General features: G+C 38.6%; 3 protein-coding genes across 4 annotated transcripts; 2 read left to right on the forward strand and 1 right to left on the reverse strand.

Moving 5' to 3' along the window:
• Window positions 1–3,099: 3,099 nt before the first annotated feature.
• On the forward strand, window positions 3,100–11,017 carry akr1b1.2 (aldo-keto reductase family 1, member B1 (aldose reductase), tandem duplicate 2). Its single transcript, XM_084710870.1, has 10 exons — window positions 3,100–3,213; window positions 4,317–4,484; window positions 4,597–4,713; window positions 5,192–5,269; window positions 6,426–6,548; window positions 7,504–7,610; window positions 8,932–9,013; window positions 9,260–9,343; window positions 9,454–9,536; window positions 10,293–11,017. The coding sequence occupies exons 1-10, from the start codon at window positions 3,148–3,150 to the stop codon at window positions 10,333–10,335; spliced, it is 951 nt and encodes a 316-aa protein (XP_084566996.1). The 5' UTR covers window positions 3,100–3,147; the 3' UTR covers window positions 10,336–11,017.
• A 2,075-nt stretch (window positions 11,018–13,092) lies between these two features.
• LOC146306731 (THAP domain-containing protein 5-like) lies at window positions 13,093–22,372 on the forward strand. 2 transcript variants are annotated; one of them, XM_084711106.1, is made up of 4 exons: window positions 13,093–13,515; window positions 19,996–20,083; window positions 20,482–20,668; window positions 21,494–22,372. In XM_084711106.1, exons 2-4 carry the CDS (start codon window positions 19,998–20,000, stop codon window positions 22,241–22,243), a joined length of 1,023 nt encoding a protein of 340 aa, XP_084567232.1. In that variant the 5' UTR covers window positions 13,093–13,515; window positions 19,996–19,997; the 3' UTR covers window positions 22,244–22,372. The 2 variants fall into 2 exon arrangements, with proteins under 2 accessions (XP_084567232.1, XP_084567231.1); XM_084711105.1 differs by lacking the exon at window positions 13,093–13,515 and adding an exon at window positions 19,078–19,309.
• LOC146306732 (dnaJ homolog subfamily B member 9-like) lies at window positions 17,111–18,938 on the reverse strand. Its single transcript, XM_084711107.1, has 3 exons — window positions 18,802–18,938; window positions 18,216–18,460; window positions 17,111–17,793 (listed from the first exon to the last, which is right to left on the reverse strand). The coding sequence occupies exons 2-3, from the start codon at window positions 18,430–18,432 to the stop codon at window positions 17,279–17,281; spliced, it is 732 nt and encodes a 243-aa protein (XP_084567233.1). The 5' UTR covers window positions 18,433–18,460; window positions 18,802–18,938; the 3' UTR covers window positions 17,111–17,278.
• Window positions 22,373–23,616: the final 1,244 nt, after the last annotated feature.

The following is a 23,616-nucleotide window of genomic DNA, read 5'->3' on the forward strand; positions in this document are numbered from 1 at the left end:
CTAAGTCTACACTCTTTGTCCGAAAGTTTCCTTGAGAGGCACTTGGTTTTACTCCAGGCCTCTGTTGTATCTTCAAATGCCCGGCCGTTTCTCTTTTGCTTTATTCTAATCGATGCAGTCGGTACAGTGAAAAGGTATCCGCCTGCAGACGAGCAGGCATAAGAGCCTCTGAAATGAAAACTTTCCCCCCTCTTTTAGATGACAATTGTATGTGGCTGTGTCTTCGTCTGGTTTACCTGTGGGTCTTTGATCATGACAGCATGCGACGGTGTTTGATTCCTGGGGTACTTTGACAGTTTGCAGGCTGGCAAAAGGCCCTCCAGTGTCTGAAGTTAGATCAGAGGAGACGGGGCCTGAAAAGCGGGCGTCCAGCTGGGAGAAGATCAGAAGAGACACAAACTTTAGCGAGAGCCATTGTGAGGTACACAGTGCCTGCTGGCTCCCATAACTTTCCCTTTATATGTTTTTTATATTGCTCTCTTCTCCCTCTCTTATCTCCCGCTCAGAGTGTTGAATGGCTCAGTTAAAGGTCTGTGAGGTTTTATCTGATTCTGGCGAAAAAAAAAAGACACCTTGTATTTGTTCCCTCTTTCAGCTCTCTTGGGGTTTAAGACTGGTCTGTGTGCGAATGTTCACAATGCCGCACGTCTGCTTTACAGTGTAAGGATGAGGAAGTTGTAGTCAAAATAATAAAGGCTAATTAAAGAAAAGATTACAAGCCACATGCTGGACAATGTATGCAGCCAAGGCTTGCTCCAAGTGCATTTTTTCTACGTGTAAAGTTACATCAAAGATTAGACGTGTGCATAAGGTTTTTAAGTGAAATGAACAGTAGTGATCAATCATTTCAGTCACCGTAATTACTGACCATATTAGCTAATGTATGAAATGATGTGATTATTTTACTGTGGAGTCTCAGTTGGGTGATTTGAGGAGACGGTCTCAGATGTTTGGTAAATGTGGTAATGGTGCCCTCTAGTGGCTCAGTGAGAGAACCAACAAAGAAAAAAAAAAAAGCAAACGTCAGGTATTATTTTGCCAACTGGTTCTCAGCTGTGGTTGGAGTTCACAACCTGTCTGGGGTCCCCAAACATATAAATACCACTAACAAGACATATATTTTATCTAATGCTGTGCAATATCAATATTTCCTAACTTCTATTTTTTCTCGAGTTACACAATTAATCAAACACTTAAAATCAAAATCAGCTTTTATTGGTCAAGTACTTGTACACAGTTCATTTTCTGTGGACTGGAAATAACAGCTATAAGAAAAATGACAACAAAGCTAAACTAATAAAAGTGAAGAGTAGGCAAAACTGTTATGTACACAAGAATGCGAAAAAAGCTGTATATAAAATCTATATAAGAAGCACAGGTAACCAACAACATAAAAATGTGTGTATTTGTTTTGCTGTGGAATTGATATCTCTTTTTTTGTCAAGGTCTCACAAAGCATTTGATTTCAAAAAGTGTGGAAGAACTAGTGGAAAATATTGTATTTTTTGCTCTTCTACATTTATCTGACAGATATTTATGTTGTTACTTTGTGGAATAAAACTTTGCACACAAAACATGATTAATAAGTGATATATGATGCATTATTATTGATTAAACCAGCTGTAAATGAAGTCATTAAAATCTGTTACATTGTTTTTAGCGTGGCATTAACAAATAGATTAAATGTATATGTGCAACATATAAGAAATAATTTAAGTAACTGTTTGAACGGACATTCTCAGTCAGAAATAAGGAAAACAGAGTGAGAAACTGTACTTGGCCTTCCCATGGACTTCACGAGACTCAAGTGATTCTACTTCTTGTTGATCATGTGACTTGTGTAATGCCCCAGAGTTTTAGAGGGGGGGTGTGCCAGGCTAACAGGGCCGGGTGAAAACCTGGGAACATGACTAAAATGTGTATTTTAATCAACATATAGATGTCTAAAATAGAAATAGAGATTCACAATAATACAAAATATACAGTTTTTGAACTGATTCTAATCATTACATTTCATGGTGAAGTGTACTTTGAAAGCGCGGGAACAGGCTAAAGTCCTATATTTTCAGTGTTCTAGGTAGTTTTTATTTGATATTTTATATGATGTATCTTCAAATTGCAATATGGACAAAGTACAGGACAAATTTCATGGTACTACAGTGTATTATACACAGGGTTGGAAGAATTACTTTAAAATGTATTCAGAAACAGTTAAAAAATATAGTTAGTACGTAATCCAAGTATCACAATACTAAAGTTATGTAACTTAATTATGTTCCATTGCTTTTGTATTACCTCAGTATAAAATATGGTTAAATTGTTCAGCCTAATATAGAGTTTTTAGGGCTGAAACTAACAATTATTTTCATCATTGATTAATCTGTCGATTATTTTCTTAATTAACTGATTAGTTGCTTGGTGAAAACTGTTGATCAGTCCAAGATGATGCCCTCAAATGTCTTGTTTTGTCCACAAATCAAAAATATTCAGTTTACTGTCAGAGAAGAGTGGTGAAACCAGAAAATATCCACTTTTAAGAAGCTGGAATCAGATTTTTTTTTCATTAGAGGCCATGTGTGCACTATACATGGCAGCACGTTTTTGCTAAATGTATATGTAATCTGATTGCTTTTTTTCTGTAACTGAATAGTTACTTTTTGTATCCAAATTACATAATAACGTTACATGTGATACGTTACTCCGCAAGCCTGATTATACCATTGATATATACGTCTATGAATTATACAGATCTTTTTCATTTAAGCACGTAATGTCTTGGGGACAGAGAAGGCTGGGATTTATAACTTAATGTGTGGTAGTTGTAATCAAGTAAAAGATCTGACATAGAGCCCTTCTGCCACTTAAATACCAATTAACTCATGTTTGTATTAGGAGCGGAGATGCATTTGATAAGAACTGATTGATAGCCAAATAAAACCAGATCGACAGGAGCGCGTGGCCCCGATACGCCGTCGTCACTGTTCACGTAAATGAATTAAAAAGGCATCACTAATCGATCGACGATGCCAGTGCTGTGCTCGCGCTGTGCTCGCGCTGCGCTCTGCCATCTGCTCCCTCTGCTCGTCCGTTACGGCAGCACACACAGGGACACACACGCAGGGCTGTGTCTGTTATTCTGTTGGAGAAATGGCAACAACAGTGAAACTGAACACCGGTGCACAGATGCCCATTGTCGGACTGGGGACATGGAAGGTGCGTCTATTTCTATTTTTATGTTGTCCTACCTTGTTAGCTCGGTTAAAATCTAACTTGTTAGATAAGCTAGCTGGACGTGTAACTGAAAGCATGACTGTTGCGTATATGAGTCGCTGAAACTAACTTTCGTCTGAACACACGCCCTTACGAAGATGTAAAATCGACAGTAATTGCATTTTCTTTAAAAAGTAACAGTGGGTTAGCATCGTTTTCGTCGTGACATGGCCATAACTGATACCTACCGTGGCTAATGCCCTCCTATAGCAAGTTTGTAAACGCTGACCGTGCGCAAAAGTGCTGCTGAGTCACGTTACACTGTATTAAAGTGACCAAAATAACGTTATTCAACACAAGCAGGCAGTCACTGTAGCATTCAATCGTCCCAAATACCTAAGTTTAAGTGTTGTTATAGACACTAACAGTTATGTAAGTGAGGGTAATCCTGTAAATGCTCGTTGCTTTTTTTTCAGACGTCATATAGTTTCAAGATTAAAGTTGTTGGTTGTCAAACTAGTCAGGACATATAAGGACAACCCCGCTAAACAAGCAAGCACAACAATTGTGTGAAGACATTTGGCTGTGATTCTCCTGTACAACATAAAGTAAGAGTAAAATAAGTAGGGAAGACAGTTGCAGTATTTTTTTGTATTTCACTCCGTTGCTCACAAACTATTTGGACTAGACAAGGGGCCTTCAACTTTTGAAAGAGCCAAAAAAGAAAATTCTCTATTATCCACTGAGGCTGTTTTTTGTATTTGGCATCCATAGCTAGCCTGGGTAAACTCAAATCTAGCCACTGGCAAAATTTAGGGGAAAAGGCACCAAGTCGTAGCCGTACGGTATGACATGTTTTCCAACCCTGTTTTTCATTGCCCTCTGTTGATTTCTTCCAAGGATCACAATTCTCCTGTATTTCTCCCGATTTATGACACATTTCACATCTTTTTTTCCTTAAGGAAAGCCTAAATTAATAAATCCTTAGAAAAACATTAGGTTACACTGAAGTAGAATATAGTAAAACATGAATCATTACTATACTGTGTACTGGCACCATTTAAAACTTTTGTTTACCACAAAAACTAACCATTCCTGCCTGTTAGTCTCCTCCTGGCAAGGTCACACAAGCGGTGAAAGCAGCCATCTCAGCGGGGTACAGGCACATTGATGGAGCATTTGTCTACCAGAACGAGGCTGAAGTGGGAGAGGGTGTTAATGCCATGATCAAAGACGGTGTGGTCAAGAGAGAGGATCTCTTCATTGTTAGCAAGGTGAATTGTGGGTGCATAATGCGCATGTGTCCATATTATTATTTCTTCTGCAAATATGCATTGGAACTGATGTTGCCTGTTAATATACAACCATGTGCTTTTAATTTCATAGCTGTGGTGCACTTTCCATGAGAAGAACATGGTGAGGCAAGGCTGTGAGAAGACTCTCAGTGATCTTAAACTGGACTATCTAGACCTCTATCTAGTGCACTGGCCCATGGGTTTCGAGGTAGGCACTGTTGGAAAAATGTCTGTACTAAGTTCACCAGCTGTATTTTGACATACAATCTCACACGTCACATAGCATTTTGTCGCCTTCAGGGGCTGACAGTCAACCTTTATTTAACATACGGTTGCTCAGTTTGTATAGTCCCTTATTCATCACTCTATCTGTATTCCTTTCTCTGGAAGTTTTCCTTCTTCAGCCTCTTATCTGTCTGGTGAGAGCTAAAATAAACATTTAATAACTGCGTGAACCCTGTGTTCTTAGATAAAACAATAATACATATAGGTACACTGTTGTCTTGTTAGCAAAGTCCAGGATTTTATACCAAATGTTCCCCATGAAAATTTCCCTTTACAGTGCTATGTGCACTGCTATTTATGTATTTATGTATTTATGTTTCATTTAGAAGTAAGTTGCCATATTGTCAACATAATAGTAATGTGAGAGACTGAAGTCTATTAATTCCTTTGTCATGTTACAGGCTGGCAGTGAGCTTTTTCCTCTGGACAGCGCCGGAGAAACAATCACTGATAATACTCACTTCCTGGAGACATGGGAGGTGAGTTAAACTGACAAACCAACTCACATGTATCAAGATGCAAGATTCAACTACGTAGGTGGGAATTTTGGAAGCAAAGATAGGATTCTTAAATATTTTGACCCTCTGAAGGTAAAGAGTGATGTAATGAAGGCAGAGGATCCACCACTGAGCCACAGATACAAAATATTTAAGAGCTCTCAGTCAGGGGATGTTTATTGACAAATTATGATTTAAAAAAAAAAACGGAACCGCTGCATTTTTAAGCTCTTATTTGTTCCTCTGGTGTTTTTTTAATTTTTTTTATGAACAACATTTTTGAGGAAGTGCGACTGAAGTTTTAAAACACACCGAGAGCTGGGGGGGGGGGGGGGGGGGTCTTAGCTGGGTATTTTGAAGGGCTGCCCTACAGCTGACCTGTCAGTAACCTAAGATTCTTCCAGTTGAGCATTTGTTTCTTTTTTCCAGGATAAAACAGATAGAAGCTTACAAAAATGCACAAGGAGAATATTTCAAAAAGGAATGATAAATAAGGGGAATCATAAATATTAGTTTAATACTAGCTGTGGCACTTCTTAAGAAAATCTTTGTGACAACATGCACTGGTGGTTTTTCTGATAAGAGAGGGCAAAACAGGTTTTAGCTCTCTCAACATCATGGCTTGGAGACTGTGAACTTTAGTCTGTGATCTTTGGAACTGAGTCTCCAAATCACCACAAACCACAAAAATAACTGTGGTGGAAAGAGGAGATGCCTTGTTTTAAGGAGTATGAACTCTGGAGTTGGAATTCAGTATCTGTCTGCCTTACTGCCTGCCAGACTACATTAAAATGACGATTGATTAATTTAATTGTTATAAACATCTATTTCCTCTAAAAGATTAGATGATTTCCTACAACTCACAAACAGACTCTTACTAATTTGGCCAACATTCAGCATTAATTTTAACTCTAATAAAAGTGAAAAGGGCAAACAAAAACAGACGTTCCAACCCAGAATAAAAATTTGTGGAATTATTGTTGAAGAAGCCAATATTTCAACTTAGCCTGTTTCCTTAATCTCTGAATTAAATATCATGATCATTTTATGATTTAGTACATTGAATACACTACATATTTCTCTTTTAAGTAAAGGTGTGGATGTTTTTGTTTTTTTTCTTTTCGGTCATTTTGCTCAGGGGATGGAGGAGCTGGTGGATGCTGGTTTGGTCAAGGCCATTGGTGTCTCCAATTTCAACAAGGATCAGATTGAAGCCATCCTCAACAAGCCAGGCCTCAAATACAAGCCTGCCAACAACCAGGTACACCAGACACTCCCAGTGATTACTTCCCTTTACACATTTGTAGAACAAAGCGATAAGGTAATATTTGTCACCTGATAACAATAAGGGCCAGCTGCTGTTTAAACAATCGTATGCTGCATTTTTAGATCCAGCATGTTAAAAGCGAGTCCCTTGAACTGCCAGAAAACAGATTCATTTGTTGTCCTTAAAAGGACAAGAGGTCGTAATGGCAGTATCATTTCTCAGTCCTAACAGTAGGAGACAGAATGTCCCGTTAATTCGTAATGGGCCTCAGCAGTTTTCCCTCAGGCTGGACCAATTAAGTGAGGTGACCTTATATTATTGCTGTTTTTCGGAACCATTGTTCTCCATCAATGTCTTGTTTTGTCTGGTCTTGTTGTATATTTGATTACAGCACCATTTTCTTTCTGCCCTTTGTCAACACACGCACCGGACATAGAGCAAAGGACTCTTGTTTATTGAATATGAGCCAATATAGCCCTTAAAATAACGTCAGGCTGTACAGGCTTAGGGTTAATGCAGTCACACTAATGTACTTTTGTGCCTCTCTTATACATACATGCTAGTGTACTTTTATAAGCTACTTCGTAAATGTTGCCTTTGCACAAAGCAAGAAGTAATGTATAAGTGAACTTAATGCTGTAATTAAAGACACTCTTGAAAAATACACTAAATTGAACAGTTTGAAGCCACTGAGAAACTATTTATGTGTGAAACTCAAATTTCAAATGATGAACACTTGCGTAAAAGTATTATTGCACCTTATATCGTGAAAAGCAGCAAAGTTACAAAGTTGGTATGCTGTGTAAAACATTAAGGAAAAATAACACGATGACTTGCAAATACAATATATTCAGTTGAATAGAGTATAAGATATTTCAAGTCCGAACTGATTAACTTTTTTCCTGGAATTAGGGTTTGTAGATTAAGTTCTGTGTGTTTGTCTCACTAGGTGGAGTGCCACCCATACCTGACCCAGGAGAAGCTGATCGACTACTGCCACTCTCAGGGCATCTCAGTGACAGCTTACAGCCCCCTGGGCTCCCCTGACAGACCCTGGTCAGTCAGCATGACAATCACATTTGTGTCAAAATAGCATGAGAAAGGATACCACACTGCTAAAAAGTGGGTCATATTTGCTTGAATGCCAATTCAGCATTTGTCAACCCCATTCTGTCTCATGTCCCTGTGGTTGGTTTCAACTTGTGACTGTTGTTCCTCTTTGTAGTTTGTCTCTTTGTGGCATGTGCGTGGCATGTCTTGTCACGGTTTAGACTGTAGTGGTACCGAATAATTCAAAGCTAACAATTATTTTAATTATTAATTAATCTGTCGATCATTTTCTCAGTTGGTTGTTTGGTCCATAAAGTGCCAGACAATTCTGAAAAATGTTGATCAAAGCCAAAGATGACGTGCCCAAATGTCTTGTTCCTTGTCTACAATCCAAGAAAAAATGACTCGAAACAATTAATTGATTTATTTAATAACTGGCAGCTAATCAATCACTCGAGTAATCGGTGCAGTTCTAAGTTAAAGTTTGTTCTTTTTGGTTCTTTTGTTCTTTTTTTTCCATTTTACATGTCTATTCATCCTGTTTCAACACGATGAAAAAAAAAAAGAAAAAAAAAGTTACCATTTCCAAAATTCACGTTTTTATCCAGTGACATATTCTGCTTCAGTCCATATTTGTTGGCGTTCAGCTTTTCAAAAACAACATTATCACTGTAGTTAGAAGCTGTTTGCTCTCTCACTTGCAGCACACAAAAGGAGGCAGTCGACTGTCTTAACAGAGTGGTCTGGCAGAAATCGAACAGCACCATTTACAAGGATAAAAAAAAAAAGACTCATTTAATCTGATTAATCACTTTATTCTTGCTGGTTTTAACAGATGGCATCACATCTCCCTAATCCTGCCTCCCTGTTTGTTGTAGAATTGATTTAGAGTTTACTGATCACTTTTATTGCTTCTATTGTTTTTTTTTTTGTTGTTGGTTTGTTCAAGTTGTATTTATTTTGACATTCTGCATTCTGCTTCTTAGCGTCTTTCTGTCTTCCTGTCTTCCTGTTTTAACTTAACTTGTCTTAATCTTGTTTGGCCTTACTGTGTAGCTTCTATTATTATACTGATTTCTAACTTCCTGCCTTGCTTTGCCTGTCAATTATGTTATGTGCAGAGAATTTGCTTTGAAAAACCACGTAAGAAGACATTGATGGTTAGACCATGTTCACAGCTGTCCACCTTCATTGCAGTGTTTGGTTGTTGTTAATTTTAGAGTGAGCCCTTATCTGAAGTATTTCTATTAATTTGTCCACCTTTGATTGTCGACAAAATATTGTGTGAATCTTGCAAAACAATCTCAGTGATATATTTAAATTGCAGGGCTAAAGCTGAGGACCCCTCACTGCTGGAAGACCCCAACATCAAAGCCATTGCTGAGAAGCACAAGAAGACATCTGCTCAGGTATGAAAGAAAAACTGAAACTGAACTAAACAGTTTTAAATAGTTATTGTGCACACACAAAAGAATACTTGTTCCTCTTTTCTCTTGCATCTATAATCTGAGGTTATATTTAGCAGTGTAGTAGAGATGATCAACATAAGAGAAAACTGTGCCTGATTTAAATGCCGTCCACATGGCCCAGTCTGTTGTTGCACTTAAAGTCATGACTTCCAATCACGTGTTAATATGTTTCTCCTTCCCTGCCAGGTCCTGATCCGCTTCCACATCCAAAGAAACGTGATCGTGATCCCCAAGTCAATCACACCTGAGCGCATTCAGGAGAATTTCCAGGTAATCGGCTGAGAAAATTGTTCAGATATTTTCTAGGATTAGCGCTCAACCCGCTTCACTCACTTACTCTTTCGGCTCATGCATGAAAACCGTTGTTTACATCTTTGCAGGTGTTTGACTTTGAACTAAGCGAGGAGGAAATGAAGACTATTTTAGGATTCAACAGGAACTGGAGAGTTTGTCCCATGCAATGGTGAGACTGTATATCATTGTGCTCTTCTTTTTGTCTTGTTCCGGATATTGTTAAAGGATCCAGATTAATTGATTACAAGTGGTACTTATCAATAGTGTATTACTTAAAGTAGATGAACTGCTGCGGACAGGGTCAACAGCTGGAAGTATATTAGCCACTTTAAAAAAGATCATCTTAAAAAAATCTGTTTAAGTTTAAGCTATATTTTATTTTCACTGCTTTACTTTGCTGTCACAGTGTTTTCTATCAGGGAACCTCCATTATGTAAGCCAAACATTACTCTCTCCAAACCACAGAACTCTATAATTTTACCCTACAGAACAGGGGAGTTGCTGGTCCAACACTGCCTCGATTTGTTAGTTTGTTTTATTGTGTGACTTAAGTGCTTTAAAAGTTTTGTTTGAATTTAAATAAACTAACAGATTTAGGCAGTAGTTCAGCTCCTCCAGCTCAGTCCAGATAAATCTACTAATTTTGCCAGTGGTGTTTAGCTGATATTTTGCTTATAGAATGGCAGTTTCCTGTAGAAAATAGCTGTCTGACAGCAAAATAAAGTGGTGAAGCGAGTGGCCAAAATATGTTTTGGTCTCCGCTTCTCCGAACTGAGGGCGTGCCGACCTGCACCTACCTTAGTTAACGCACTGACTATTGATAAATATCTCATGCAACCCAACATCAGATAATCCTAACAGTACCTTTACGATGTTTTTGCCGGTGAACCTTTGTTAATTTCCCTTTTCTTTTTTCTCTCTGTAGGAGCACAAAGCACAAGGACTATCCATTCAATGCTGAATTCTGAAAAGAAAAAAACAGGTTTTCCACAGGTTGACAGTGGGATGCGGGAGCTTTTCTGTTCTTTAGAGCAGTTTGCAACACTAGTGTGGCCTTGCATCAGGTTTTTATTTTCGTGTTGAATTTCTCTAAGGAAACATTGCCTCCCTTTGTTACCCATTCCATGTCCATAAAAAATTCCACCTATTGTTACACACACTCCAAAGACCAAAGGTCATTTCAAAGTTTCTAAGTTTGTTTTGAACAGGATTTACTTATTTCAACGAGTATTAGGGTAGAGTAAATTCTACTGTATTACTCTTTGGTCCATGTGGTATTTTAAGTTACTGAAGAACTTAAATGTGTTCCATATAACGTATAAATTAAATCTATTTTTTTAATTGATTAACAGTTCTGAGTTAGGTCTGAGAACAGAAGCGGTTTACAGAAGCATGGACCTTTCTAAGTGTTTGTTGTATCACACGTAGGAGGAAAAAAAACCTCATTTCATTTCATCTCATTTCCAAACTAAAAGAAAAACTCAGCATTAAATAAAAACATATTTTTGTTGCACAAATATGATACACCCAGAGATGTATCAAACTTCAAAGCACTCCTCATGTAACTTAACCTGTTTTGCCTTCCAGTTTCTGTAACAGCATCTTGATTTGACTGCAAAATTAAAAGCACTGCCATCTGTGTGAAATGCAGACTGTATAATCCCTCGGCTCATCTTTGGATGACAAAGTACTTCCCATTATTACTTGTGAGTCACATACGGCGCTTTCGAATCATGTGTATTAACCCTATTACAAAATACTTGCTTTCACTTCCTGTGTGAGCTGTTTTGTTATGCGCCAAAATAAATAAAGTCCTGTGGGAGAAAATAAAATAAGTTGGTGTCAGTTTCCTAGTTTGTGCCTCTTGGTGACCACTAGGGGGCAGAAAGCAGACTAGTGAGACTGAATGAGCTGCTGGAGCCTTCGAGGGTGTCAGGGATAAACACACAATATATTGTGATAAGTAATGCTCCTTTTATTGTTAGGGCAATATAATTTAGCTTTGATTAACCTACTATCAAAAAATATATTGATAGATACTGTGAGTAATAGGTGACATAAGTTACAATGGTGTCCTCAACCAAACCTAGGTATGAGTCAGCAAAAAAAATCTGAGGGCCAAGCTAACTGGGAGGGCAGGAGGGTGGACTTCACTTTAATTAAGAGGTCAACCAAAAAGAAAATGTCAAAATTATCATTTAGAGCTGCACAATATATTTAAAAAACATCTCATTCTGATTATTTTTGACAGTGATTGCAATATGAGTTACATTTCATCACAATTTTCACTTTCGCACAAAGAAAAACTACTAAAATCATGATGTGACATTTGTCGAGATCTGTACCAAACACACTTTACCAGAAGTAGCACAACACTATTATGTAACACTTTTATGTTGGTTTCGTCTTATGTCTTTTACAGCAGTTTTGTCTTTTGTCTTGTTAGATCATTTTCGTCTTTGTCATGTCTTGTTGCCCGTCTTATGTCGATTACATATTGTGTTGTTTTCATCTCATTATGTAGTTTTGTCTTATTACTTCTTGTTCTGTCAATTTCATCTTGTTACAGCTTTTACATTGTTTTCGTCCTGTTATATCTTGACATGTCGTTTTTGTTTCATTCCGTCTTGTTCTGTCATGATCATTGTTACGTCATCATCATCTTATGTTTTCATGTTCAGCCTGTTACTGGATGTTGGGAAGGCTGTGCACAATGACGCAAAATAACGCATTAAAACTAAAGTAACAAACCTGTTTTGAAAATGTGAGGAGTAGAAAGTACAGTCTGTCTTAAAATGTGGTCAGAAAAAGAAATACTCAAGTACAAATACTTGAAAACTCTACAAAGTACAGTAACAAAGTATTTGTACTCTGTTACTTCCCTGTGTTTTACCTTTATCAAAAAAAAAAAATCACAGCTTCTGTGATTTGGATATTGCACTTAACATACAGCAACTTCGATAATATTTCTATTTATTGAGCAGCAATCGGTCAAATGTTTATCACACACTGTGGTGTACTGTTCAGGTTGTGTTATCACAAACAGGCTTTGTTTAAACAGACAAGTTTATTTGTACAGCAAATTCCCTGGCAGTAATGAACACTTTCAACCTGTGCATCTCAGAGACTTCACTTTAAATTTTCCCCACACATTTATTTTATGTAAAGTCAACATGTCCTAATAAAACAGGTCGTATAAAACATTTTATTTAGCAGAGTCTTCAGTACATTTATTGAATTAATTAAATAATTAAAAAACGGTTCAGTAGAAGATCAGTAAGTACAAATAAATATGTAGGCCCAGTCTTGATAAGCAGTCGGTAAGGATCCTGTCGGATGAGTTAGCATTCTGTCTTCCAGGGGAAGTCTTTGTGTTTTGAAGCCCTGTAGAGAAAAGAAGATGAAAACACATAGCACTTAAAATTTGTTGGTACTCATAATGGATCCTGGTCTATAGCTCAGGAAGATGGAACAATGAGGGAAGAAACAGAACTGGACATTTTGATTCATTGCAGTTTTTAGTGATCCTATGTTTGATCATTGGCTATGAATATATTATCTTAAAACCTTAAAAAAAACAACTCCTTAAAGGACCAGTGTGTAATAATTACAGGAATTTAGGTACATAAATGAGATATATATAAGTATGTTATTTATAATTATCAATCAACGTAAACTCATAATCTATATGTTCCCGTTACTTTAGAAATATAGTTACATACTGTCGGGTCACCTTACGGAGATCATCATCCTGCGCCGTGTACGGCAGCGCAGAGCGGACAAACTGCACTAACAGTGAGTCTTGGGAAGTCCATGGCGACCTTACGTAGACGCCGCAGCGTAAACACGGAAGTAGACGGGGAGGATAGACGCGGGTGATTGCTGGCAGACCATTTAGCGTTGTGAACCTTGACTGGCACAGTTTTGACAAATGGAGGATCATACATACTCTGTACCAGAACAAAAAGCAGCGGACAGTGAATCCCCGTCATCCAAGAAGCGGAGACGTGAAGAAAGTAAACGCAAGCGTGACAGGAAACGGCGAAAACACGAATCAACATCGGCATAGCGTTTACACGATGCAAATCGCTGATGGAGGACAAACGTTTTCACAGTGACGCCGAGGTTGCCTGTTTTCTGCTGGACAGGTAATTCATCCTACACACATAATTGTAGTTTGTTGTGAGATAGCGTTCGCTTGCCATTTTGTCCGCTGACGGCCACCGTACTCTTGGTGAGAGAGGGGCGGTGTCGGGGTAAATCCTCTTAGTTGCAATCTGAGGTTTAAACGTTAGATGCCACTGGAAATCACACACTTCTCCTATAAGGCAAAACCATTCTTCTTGTTTGTCATGTGCCTTTCCCTCTAATGTCTCGTTTTAATGCAGCTTGTTAAAGACTCAAAAAAATTAAATGTCAAGCATAGTTGAGACAATATAATAAGTGCTCAACAGACTAGTGTCTTGGTTGTCTTATGTTGGGTTTCATAATGCACCACACGTTTTTTTTAGGCAGTAATTGCTATGAAGCCACGCTGCTGTAATACATACAGATTGTGTCTTGGCGTTGTCTTAAGCAGGGACATCTCTGAAAAAGACGTTGTCTGGATGGCATCATTTGTTGCACCAAAACCTGTATGTACCTTTCAGCATTAATGGGGCCTTCACAGATGTGACAGTGAGCCATGTCATGGGCCTTAACGCTAGAAATGTAAGAAAATATTGATACTCTTGACTGTTGCAATTGCTGTATTTATTCTCATGTGATACAGTAGCTGATTGTCCTTTTGTGTTGTATTTACCTCTGACCACTAGATAGTATTGTTGTTAACTTCTTCGCTGTTCTGATTGCTTAATAAAGTAAAGGTTTTAACCCAGATGTTAAGTATATGGTGGTGTGTGGACAGTTTTCCTAAAATTAGATGAAAAATAGCAATATATCACTTTGCTAAATTGTCAGATTCTTGCCAGTGCACAGCCCTCATTAACACACTCCCATATCATGACAGATGCTGGCTTTTGACCTTTTCACTGGTACCAGTCTGAATTGTTATTTTGCTCTTTAGTCTGGAAGACACTACATCCATTATTTCCAAAAATACTACCACTTTGCTTCAGTCCATCTCAGATGAGCTCTGGCGCCAGAGAAGTCAGCAGCTTTCCTGGATGTTGTTGAGATAAGGCTTCGCTTTGCATGTTAGAGTAGTGACTTCAATGTGTAAGTGCCATGACAAACTGTTTTGCTGACAGCAGTTTTTCTGAGCCCATGTAGCATCTTTTATACAATCGTGTTGGTTTTTGATGCAGTGCTGCCTGAGGGATGAACAGTCACAGGCATTAAATCTTGCCCCTAGCTTGCAGATATTTCTCTGGATTTTCTGAATCTTTTAGAGATATTATGGATTGTAGATTGTGAAATCCCTAAATTTCTTGCAACTGTGTTTTGAGAAACATTGTTCTTAAACTGTTGGAGTATTTGCCCATGCAGTTTTTCAGTGTTGAATCTTGCCTTAACTGTGCTTGTGAACAACTGAGACTTTCAAGGAGTCCTCGTTAATACCAAACCATATTGTTACCAATTATTCTGAATTTGATGCTTGCAACATATTTAAAAACTATTTTCCAACCCTTGATGTCATTTGTTTTTGTCATGTAGGTTTCTTTTCTTTCACAGGTTGTATAAAGCACTGTTAGCCCTGTCTTCTTATGAAATGAGAGAATGACCCCTACTGGAGTTTAACTAGAACAACAATTGGTTATACTGTATAGTCATTTGAAAAGCTTAATCACATTTAACTCGCCATGGAAAGTGATCTTATAATTAAGTTGCATTTGGTTAGGGCTGAGTCAATAAACAGTACATAAATCATTTATGATTACTTTAATGCATTTCTTTAACTTTTCCTCTCCAAAATCAAAAATGCAGACACCACAGGTTCATGTAACTTTTTATTAATTCTCCAAACATTGTGCAACCAATCAACATTCAGACCAATCTCAGCATACACATACACACGTGCGCAAACAAACACATCATACACTCACACACACACACAAAGTGCGGACATTAGACAATGACATTAGCACAGCACTGTCTATGAAAGATAGGCAACATGAAGAGCAAAAGTGCTAAATATTGCACATTATGATCAGGTCAGGAAACTTGTCAGACCATTCAGCTTCACTGGCAGATGACCCAAGGGTTGACCAGTTGTTTACAAAACAGCTGAAAGCACACAAACCTTGCCTGAGGCTAATTATACCAGCACCGGTCATGGAACTGATGGTACTTTCCTACCCTGACTAAGTGAAGGTAGATGCAGCTTATAGGAAGAAACTCAAATGAGGTTAACAGTTGGTGATGGCCGACTCACACACACAATTCAGGATGTGAAGCTCCATTTCACAGCAAAATTTGGTGGAAGTTCTATAAATCGAATTTTTTTTTGCTAACCTTTCAGCTAATGGATAAAAACCATGAGAGAAAATAAGTCCAGACTGTACGATGCTTAAACAAGCAAAGCCTGGTTTTACTTTAGTGAAAGGTTTATGTTGTTGAGAGCAAATTAATAACAGCCTAAATAGCGTCAGAATTAATAAATCTTATTGCCTTGTTGCTCCAAAAAGAAAAAATGATCTTTTACATTGAAATTATATTTTGAAGGACCAGTGTGTAGGATTTAGTGGCATCTAGTGGTGACTGCAGACTCCATCCTAGTGTATATCGTTCACCTCACCCTCCCCTTCCAAAGTCCAAATTATTTTTCCGATTCCTGCTTCTTAAATTTGGGATATAAATAACTTTTGGATATTTTCTGGTTTCTTTAGTCCTCTATAACTGAATACTGTTGTAAACCAAACATTATATTTGAGGACATTATCTTGGGGCTTTGTGAAACACTGATCAACATTTTATGAAATTTAATTACCAAACAAAAATTGAGAAAATAAACAGATTAATTGCCAATAAAAATAATCATTAGTTGCCACCCTGCTCCAGTGGTGACTGAAAAACCCCTTCTAGAGTGTTTGGTATGTCTGTTCTAGGCTACAGTAGAAACCAGTGGAGTTATGTTTTCAATTCTAAATGGAAAATCGATCAAAATAGGCTCAATCAAAAGCAGGATTTGCAATGTTTCTATTTTCTTTACACTCACTCCAACTTGCTTGCATCCACAAAGGAAAAAAATCCCAAAACACTTCCAAGATGACACACTGTAGCTTAACGGTAGCCTGCAGCTGTGCATCTTTTTAAAGAAGAATTTGAAAAATGTAAATGACAGTTGTCAGGGCATAAAACTAATAATTGTTTTTCTTTACAAATCAATCTAGTTTAATAATGGAATAGCCATCAGTGCAAAAAAAATGTTTAAACTGAAAATTGAGTTGAATCTTGACTTTAAAATCTAAAGTGAAATCTGACCTGCACCCTCTATAAATATTAGCTCATTCTAAGGTATGGAAAACACTGATTCTTATTTTCAGGTGATTATACACAGAAGAAAACACACTTACCAATATTATGTTCTGTACCTGCCATATTCTGCCAATAAATCCTAATAAATCTTACACACAGGTCCATTAACCTTAGGCCATACCTGAGTCTAATAGGTTGTACCATCATACAAAAAGAACACAAGTAAACATAATGAACCTGGAAAGCTAAATAAAGGGGAGGTATCTGAATAAACAAGAGACTTAATATCGTGCTATGAGCAATAATGTGCGCAAGTTATTGCTTGGAAGCAGCCGTTTATCAGGCCAACTTGGATATTTGTTCCTAGAGGAAATTACACACAGAAAATTACAAAAGCCACAAAAAAACACTCTATTCCACCAAGTGATAAATTAGCATTCATTTCCACCAACCACAACCGAAAACCCAGCAACGTCCACGTGTTTTCAGCTCGTCTCAAGAGCAGTCAGTGAAAGTGGTCACCATGTTCCCCCTCCGCTGGGTCACTGTCCTGCAGTGCTGCTTTCCTGTGCCGTGGAATCTGCTCTCAGTCCTGGAACTGTGTGTGTTAAAGGAGAACATCCTCTCCAAGTCCTCAAACATGTCATCAAAGAGTCCTCCGCCGAAGCCCCCCTGCTCAAACTGCCTCCTCTGTCTGTCCATAGCCTCCTGATGGGCCTGGAAGTGGCTGTCAAAGTGTCTCTTTTGGTGGGCTTGATTCTGGGCGTTGGCATGCGCATGGGCATGGGCATGAGCATGGGAGTGAAAGTGGTGTTGGTGTCTATGTTGCTGACCAAAGTTGTCAAAGTCTTTGAAGATGTCATCGAAGTTGAAGGACTGGAAGTGCTGGTGGAAGTTGTATTTGCTTCCGTCTCCTCCTCTTCCTCCTCCATGGCCCTCCCCTGGTGATGGGCCGTGGCCAAACTGGTCGTACTCTCGCCTCCTTTTCTCATCTGATAGCGTCTCATACGCTGGTAGAGACAAACATTAAGTCAATCATTGTGTCGGTTGCTATGATACCACCAAACAAGAGTCTCAACATTTTTAGTTCAAGCTTGAACAAAGTTGTGATAAAACTGTATGAATTTGTGTCTTATCAGGGATGAGATGAGATTATAAAGAGACAATCTAAAGATAGACATTTGAAAAACTAAAAAAAAAAAAAAAAAAAAAAAAACCTGCAGAAACCCTGAATTGAACATACTTGAGATTAAATACTGCAATCATCTTTAACAGGGCCTATTAGGAAAAAGAGTGCCAATAAACATGTTTAAACACTCCGTTTAGTTTAGGGGTGCAATGATTAATCAATTATTAATATTAACTTAATGAGCAACTATTGTGATAATTAATTGTTTTGATTCATTATGGACTGACACAGAGATTCACTTACCCTCGGCTATTTCTCTGAACTTTGCCTCGGCGTCTGGGCCCTTGTTTCTGTCGGGATGGTACTTGAGGGCCAGTTTATGGAAGGCCTTCTTGATCTGGCGCTCGGTGGCCTCTTTGCTCACCCCCAGTATGTCGTAGTAGTCTCGCTTGGCCAGGATGAACTCTGAGATGAGCAGAATATGCACTGCTAGCACCAACGCCGACTGCGCTGTGGCCATTCTGCTGCCGGTTTTGGCACCTTTGAGGCTGTGAAGAGGACAGTTTAACAGCTTGATTTATGACGGTTCACACACCCCTGAAACGCTTTCAAAACTACTTCAAAACTCACAGTTCCGGTTTTAACCATCCAACAAACAGTTAGAATATAGTTAACACGACGACACGAACGTTAACTAACGTTTCTTCGCTAGCTAGTTTGGCGTTAGCCTCAAGAATATGACAACTCACTGTTTTAGAGGAATAAGAGAGAAAGTTAAACCAGCTCTGCTTTCAAAAAGCGTGTTAATGCCCCGTTTTTGTTTGTTCTCAATTGCAGATAAACCACTCACGGAAAATTACATAAACGTGTATCGAAAAAGAGAGATTACCTGTCCTGGATACGAGGTGACAAACAGCCTGAGGATACCGCAATCAGCCGCCAACAGCTCCAGCTGATGTGAATCGAAAGCTAACAGTTGTTGACGAGCTGCATTCCTGAGCTGTAACACCACGACTCGCAACGCCATTGGTCCACATTTGTTAACACAGTGACTCATTTCTCTGTGATTGGTTGAAACAGTGCGCACGTGGAGAATGGGGATAGTCAGAAAAGATTTCGTTCGTGTGAAAGGGGAACCCTTGACTTGTGAAAATCTCGCGAGATTTGTGCGCATTTTTTCTTTCTGCATGTCGTACAGACTAATTATGATTTATAATATGACGAAGATGTGGTTTAAGTAAGAACAGGGTTAGGAACAGAAAACAGCTGGTTGGCGTTAGGGAAAGATGATTTGGGTTAAAAATGATCGCTCTCGCGAGATATTTCGCGGCTGTGGGGTTCCCTTCTAGACCCTATATGTAATCAAGCTCGATCAAAGAATGCAAGCGAAGTAAGAGGTACAGCTGAACATACTTGTGTCTTCGTTTTGCTCTTATGGTATCGATTAAGGTGACAGGCCCAAACATATTTTCAGCCAAATAAATGATATTATTTAGTTTATATATGTAATATTTTGAATCGTTTTAGCATAAATAACTGATGAATGTTTAAAGGTGACATTTGTATAACCTTATTTGATTTAATTTCCTCCACGTAGTTGTGCAGTTAGTCATTGTTTAGTTTGACAGCTTTCTTACGTCCTTCAGTGTATATAAAGTCACAATATAGTCCTTAAATTCAAATAAAAATCCTGTGAAGTTGGGGAAATTATTTTCCATTCGACATTTATACACGGGAGAAATTTGCCTTTCAGGATCAAAGAGTTTACAGTAAAATCAATAATCATCATGTCCAAAATATGTAATGACATACCTGCACATCATGATTATTTTTACACAATATAAGCCTATAATCCCTCATTTGGTACAATAGTAAAATAAATGCGATTAAAAAATTGCATTTGTTTCTAATATCTAAACATTTTAGACGGTACCTAAACTATACAAGAGCACCCGTTAAACGTCATCTCCGCTGTGAGGACTACAACCCGGAAGTGACAGTTCACGAGCTGCTGTGTTTTCAAAGATGTTAGCAACAAACGTGTCTCTGTAAAAAAAAAAGCTTTGATGTATTTTCCCTGCAGATATGCCGCGGTACTGCGCTGTCAAAGTCTGCAGAAACCGCGGGGGAGCTGCGTCCAGACAGGACAACAAGAGGATCAGCTTCTACCCGTATGTTCTCTGTTTTTCCTTCTGTTGTGGCTCTGAGTTGAAGTGTTTGTTTTATTGCGCTGTAAATGCCTCCTTTCTTTTGTTCTTGGCACACTTTAATAAAAGATAGTTAAAATTGTAGAGGCAGTGAGTTAAGTTTACAATAATGACATGTCAGTAGCACATTTAAAGAGATGTAATTTGCTGAACTTACCAGACTGTTCTAGGTATTCTATGATTTGCTTTTACCCACTTAGTCATTATGTTCAAATTGTTGATTATTATTTATCAAAAATCCAATTGAGCTGATATTCTGAAAGCACTAATACTTATCTTTACAATAATGTTGCAATGTCAATCTGCAAGACTGTAAACTTGAATAGCTTCAGTTTCCAACCAGCCTTTTACTTAACTTAAAGGTTTCCCTTGCAAGACAAGCCCAGGCTTCAGAAATGGGTGGACAACATGAAGCGGGAAGAGTGGACCCCGAGCCGCCATCAGTACCTGTGCAGCGAGCATTTCACAGCCGACTGCTTTGATATTCGATGGGGCATCCGCTATCTGAAGAACACAGCCATCCCGACCATTTTCCCCTCCACTGAAGATGTACGTATCTCTCTTGTGTTTTTTTCTGTCTCCACATACGTCACAGGTTCAACATGAAGTAAAGGCTTGGCACTCATCAAAAACTTTGCTCTGGAAAAACAACTGTTTCTGTAAGTGGAAGAGAAAACTTTCACTTACAGAACATACCAAGAAGTGTTAGGTTTGTGAAGTTTTTTGGTGTGCAAGAAGCCTGTTCTTCATTTTTTTAAATAATTTTACATTGCTTGTGATTGACCAGCACCCACTGGAGTTATATTTCTGATCTCATCTATCATATTAAAAATGCATCAGTCAATCAGCCAGTGACCAAAATCGGCCGGTGTTCAGTTTTACTGGTGACCCGACTGATCAGCCTCAGATATATGTGAAAGAAAGAGAGGAGGTAACAATAGAGGGGAGGACATGAGTAGAGAGGGCGAGAAAATATGAGAGAAGTGTGGAGAAGAAACGTTGGAAAAAGGAAAAGGAGAAGGAGAGTGAAAAGAGGCCAAGTCCTGGCAGTAACCTGGAGCACTTTAAGAGAAAATTTAAAAGTTATTTAATTGTCAATGTTTTGCCATGAACATACAATTTAATATGCTGTTAAAGAAAAGCTATAAAAATGCTTGAGTATGCTGTCAATTATGGCTCTTAAAAAGAAAATCCAAATTGGCCAAACTAGGAGTTGGCGGGTCAGACTTCAAAATCAAAAATTGGAAAATGGCAATCAGTGCATCTTTACATCACGGTTCCATTATAGACATGAAGCTTGTTACAGTTTAGTGCTTGTACTTTGCTGCCTTTGCATAATTCCATTTAATGAAGACTCGTTTTCTTTTATCTCAGGATGTTGAGAAAAAAGTTATGGCTATTAAAAGAAGCCCCAAGGCCAAACCGAGGACTTTAGACATTGACATTGAGCCCACAGGATTTGACTCTCCTCTCAGTAAGAGGCCTCTCATTTTGAGTAGAACTTGCAAAAAAGTCCAGTTGAGCCCAGGAAACATTGTTGCCGAACACACAGAGGTGATATCTGAACCACCTCTGGTGTCAAACACTGGATTATCCCGTCACTTGAATCTCTCGGAGACGCAGACTGCTGCTTGTCAGACACCAGGTGGAACAGCTTGCTGTCTTACACTCTCACCGCACATTGAGCCTCATTCTGAAGAGCAGGCCGATTCTACCGTGACTGTGTTGTGCTGCGAGACACTGGGCCCTTTCTCCGATGGAGAATCAAACGTGGATGCTGCTGCTCTCCAAGCAGCACTGGGCCAGGCTTTCAGCTTTGTCCCCGTGGAGATGGTCAAGGACGAACCCGCGGGCTGCTTTCTGGAGGAGAGGGGACCCGGTGAGGGAGAGCACATTTCCATTTACGAGCACTCGTACTGCAGGCCGGACACAGACAAGGATCAGCTCTGGAGTAAGATCTTGAGTTTGCATTCAAAGATCTTGGAACTGGATCGCAGGGAGGAGAGCACGGTGGCCAAAATCCGTGCTCTGGAGACTGAGATATCTCACCTGAGGAGAGACGGTGTCATTTTCAAAGAGAAGCAGAAGGTTTTAGAAGATTACATATCGTCCATGTTGCTCTGATTCTGCAAGTAATTACAAGCTATGGTGTCTGAATGAGACTGTGGATGTGCTTGTGTTTTAATTGTTACTATAAAGTTACTTTTGCTAATATGTTGCACATGCTATCATAAAGCACAGCTGTACAAACTGTGTCTTCACTCTTCAACTCTATTAGCGCTCAATGTTAGGGTTGCAACAATGTGAGACTTTTGCAGTACGTCTCGGAAAATATCATGGTATCACAGTTTAACTCATTTTTTATTATAATTATCAGTTTTTAAAATTATTACTTGGCTTTTATACTTTTGTTTGACAGGACAGCTGAAGTGGGACACATGCTCTACTAACTGCGCTACCAGGCCACTAATTATAATTATTGGTTATAATGACCCGTAAAGGGATAGTTCACATTATTTGAAGTGGGGCTGTATGAGGTACTTATCGATAATCAGTGTATTAGCTGCAGCAGGTGGTGGTCAACACGCCCCCAATGTGGAGAAGCAGAGAGGAGTATCAGCGTGGAAGAGTCAGCAACAAATTGTATTGTAGCCACTTAAAAATGGCTAACTCTAAAAGAGTTTAAGTGTATGCTAAATTTAGAATATTTTCATTGCTTTATTTTGCTGTCAGACAGCCTTTTTTGACTATCCAAACCAGCCAAACTCAACAGGCAAAATCACTAATCTCACGTCGCAATACACAGGAGCTGCTGGTCTACCACCGCCTTGATATGTCAGTTTATTTGTTTGTGTTATTGTGCGACTTTGGTGATCTAAAATGATTCACAAAAATGTCACACAATATTGTTTTAAATCACCAAAATTACACAATAACACAAACTAACCAACAGATCAGTCAGTGGTAGGCCAGTGCTTCATTATAATTCCACACAATACTATGCCCCATATATTTTTAATAGTAGAATTAAATACCATAAATTTACATGGTATGATAACTGTCAGTTTTCATATTATAGTGTGCCTTGAAACCGTGCTGTTGCTGCAACCCCTGTCAGTGTTCTGCAACATTGCTCTCATGTTTTTCAAATTACAGTTGTAGGTCTGTTTTTGTCCACATGGTGACACTGTTTGACCATCGTTACTGGAAGTGTGGAAGCCGAACTAAAGCATTGCTTTTCTATGGCTCTTTGCTTTGAATTACTGATACATATCCTTAACTTTCTGTTAGGTGTCAGCATAATTGGAACTCTGACGTGCTCAATACCATATCCAAAGTTATTAATGGCCTTTTTTCTGTATTTGTTACAGATTGCCAACAGCCTGTTGTATTTTATCATTTGGTCTGTGTTTGACGGTTGCCTTTGTTACAGCTTCTGGGTCCATCATATAATTTCATGGTGCAAAAGTGCCATATTTCAAATGGAGTCTGGATGA

Source organism: Lutjanus erythropterus, chromosome 22, assembly GCF_056507025.1.
Source record: "Lutjanus erythropterus isolate fLutEry1 chromosome 22, fLutEry1.hap2, whole genome shotgun sequence".
Classification (NCBI taxonomy): domain Eukaryota; kingdom Metazoa; phylum Chordata; class Actinopteri; order Lutjaniformes; family Lutjanidae; genus Lutjanus; species Lutjanus erythropterus.

Bases quoted from the DNA above. Each gene is read 5' to 3' on its own strand.
- akr1b1.2 (XM_084710870.1), top strand. From the start codon at position 3,148: ATGGCAACAACAGTGAAACTGAACACCGGTGCACAGATGCCCATTGTC. The intron at 4,714-5,191 runs GTAGGCACTGTT...GTCATGTTACAG, and splicing joins ACTGGCCCATGGGTTTCGAG to GCTGGCAGTGAGCTTTTTCC. The intron at 9,344-9,453 runs GTAATCGGCTGA...ACATCTTTGCAG, and splicing joins GCATTCAGGAGAATTTCCAG to GTGTTTGACTTTGAACTAAG.
- LOC146306732 (XM_084711107.1), bottom strand. From the start codon at position 18,432: ATGGCCACAGCGCAGTCGGCGTTGGTGCTAGCAGTGCATATTCTGCTC. The intron at 17,794-18,215 runs GTAAGTGAATCT...TGTCTCTACCAG, and splicing joins GTTCAGAGAAATAGCCGAGG to CGTATGAGACGCTATCAGAT.
- LOC146306731 (XM_084711106.1), top strand. From the start codon at position 19,998: ATGCCGCGGTACTGCGCTGTCAAAGTCTGCAGAAACCGCGGGGGAGCT. The intron at 20,084-20,481 runs GTATGTTCTCTG...CTTAACTTAAAG, and splicing joins AAGAGGATCAGCTTCTACCC to GTTTCCCTTGCAAGACAAGC. The intron at 20,669-21,493 runs GTACGTATCTCT...CTTTTATCTCAG, and splicing joins TTTTCCCCTCCACTGAAGAT to GATGTTGAGAAAAAAGTTAT.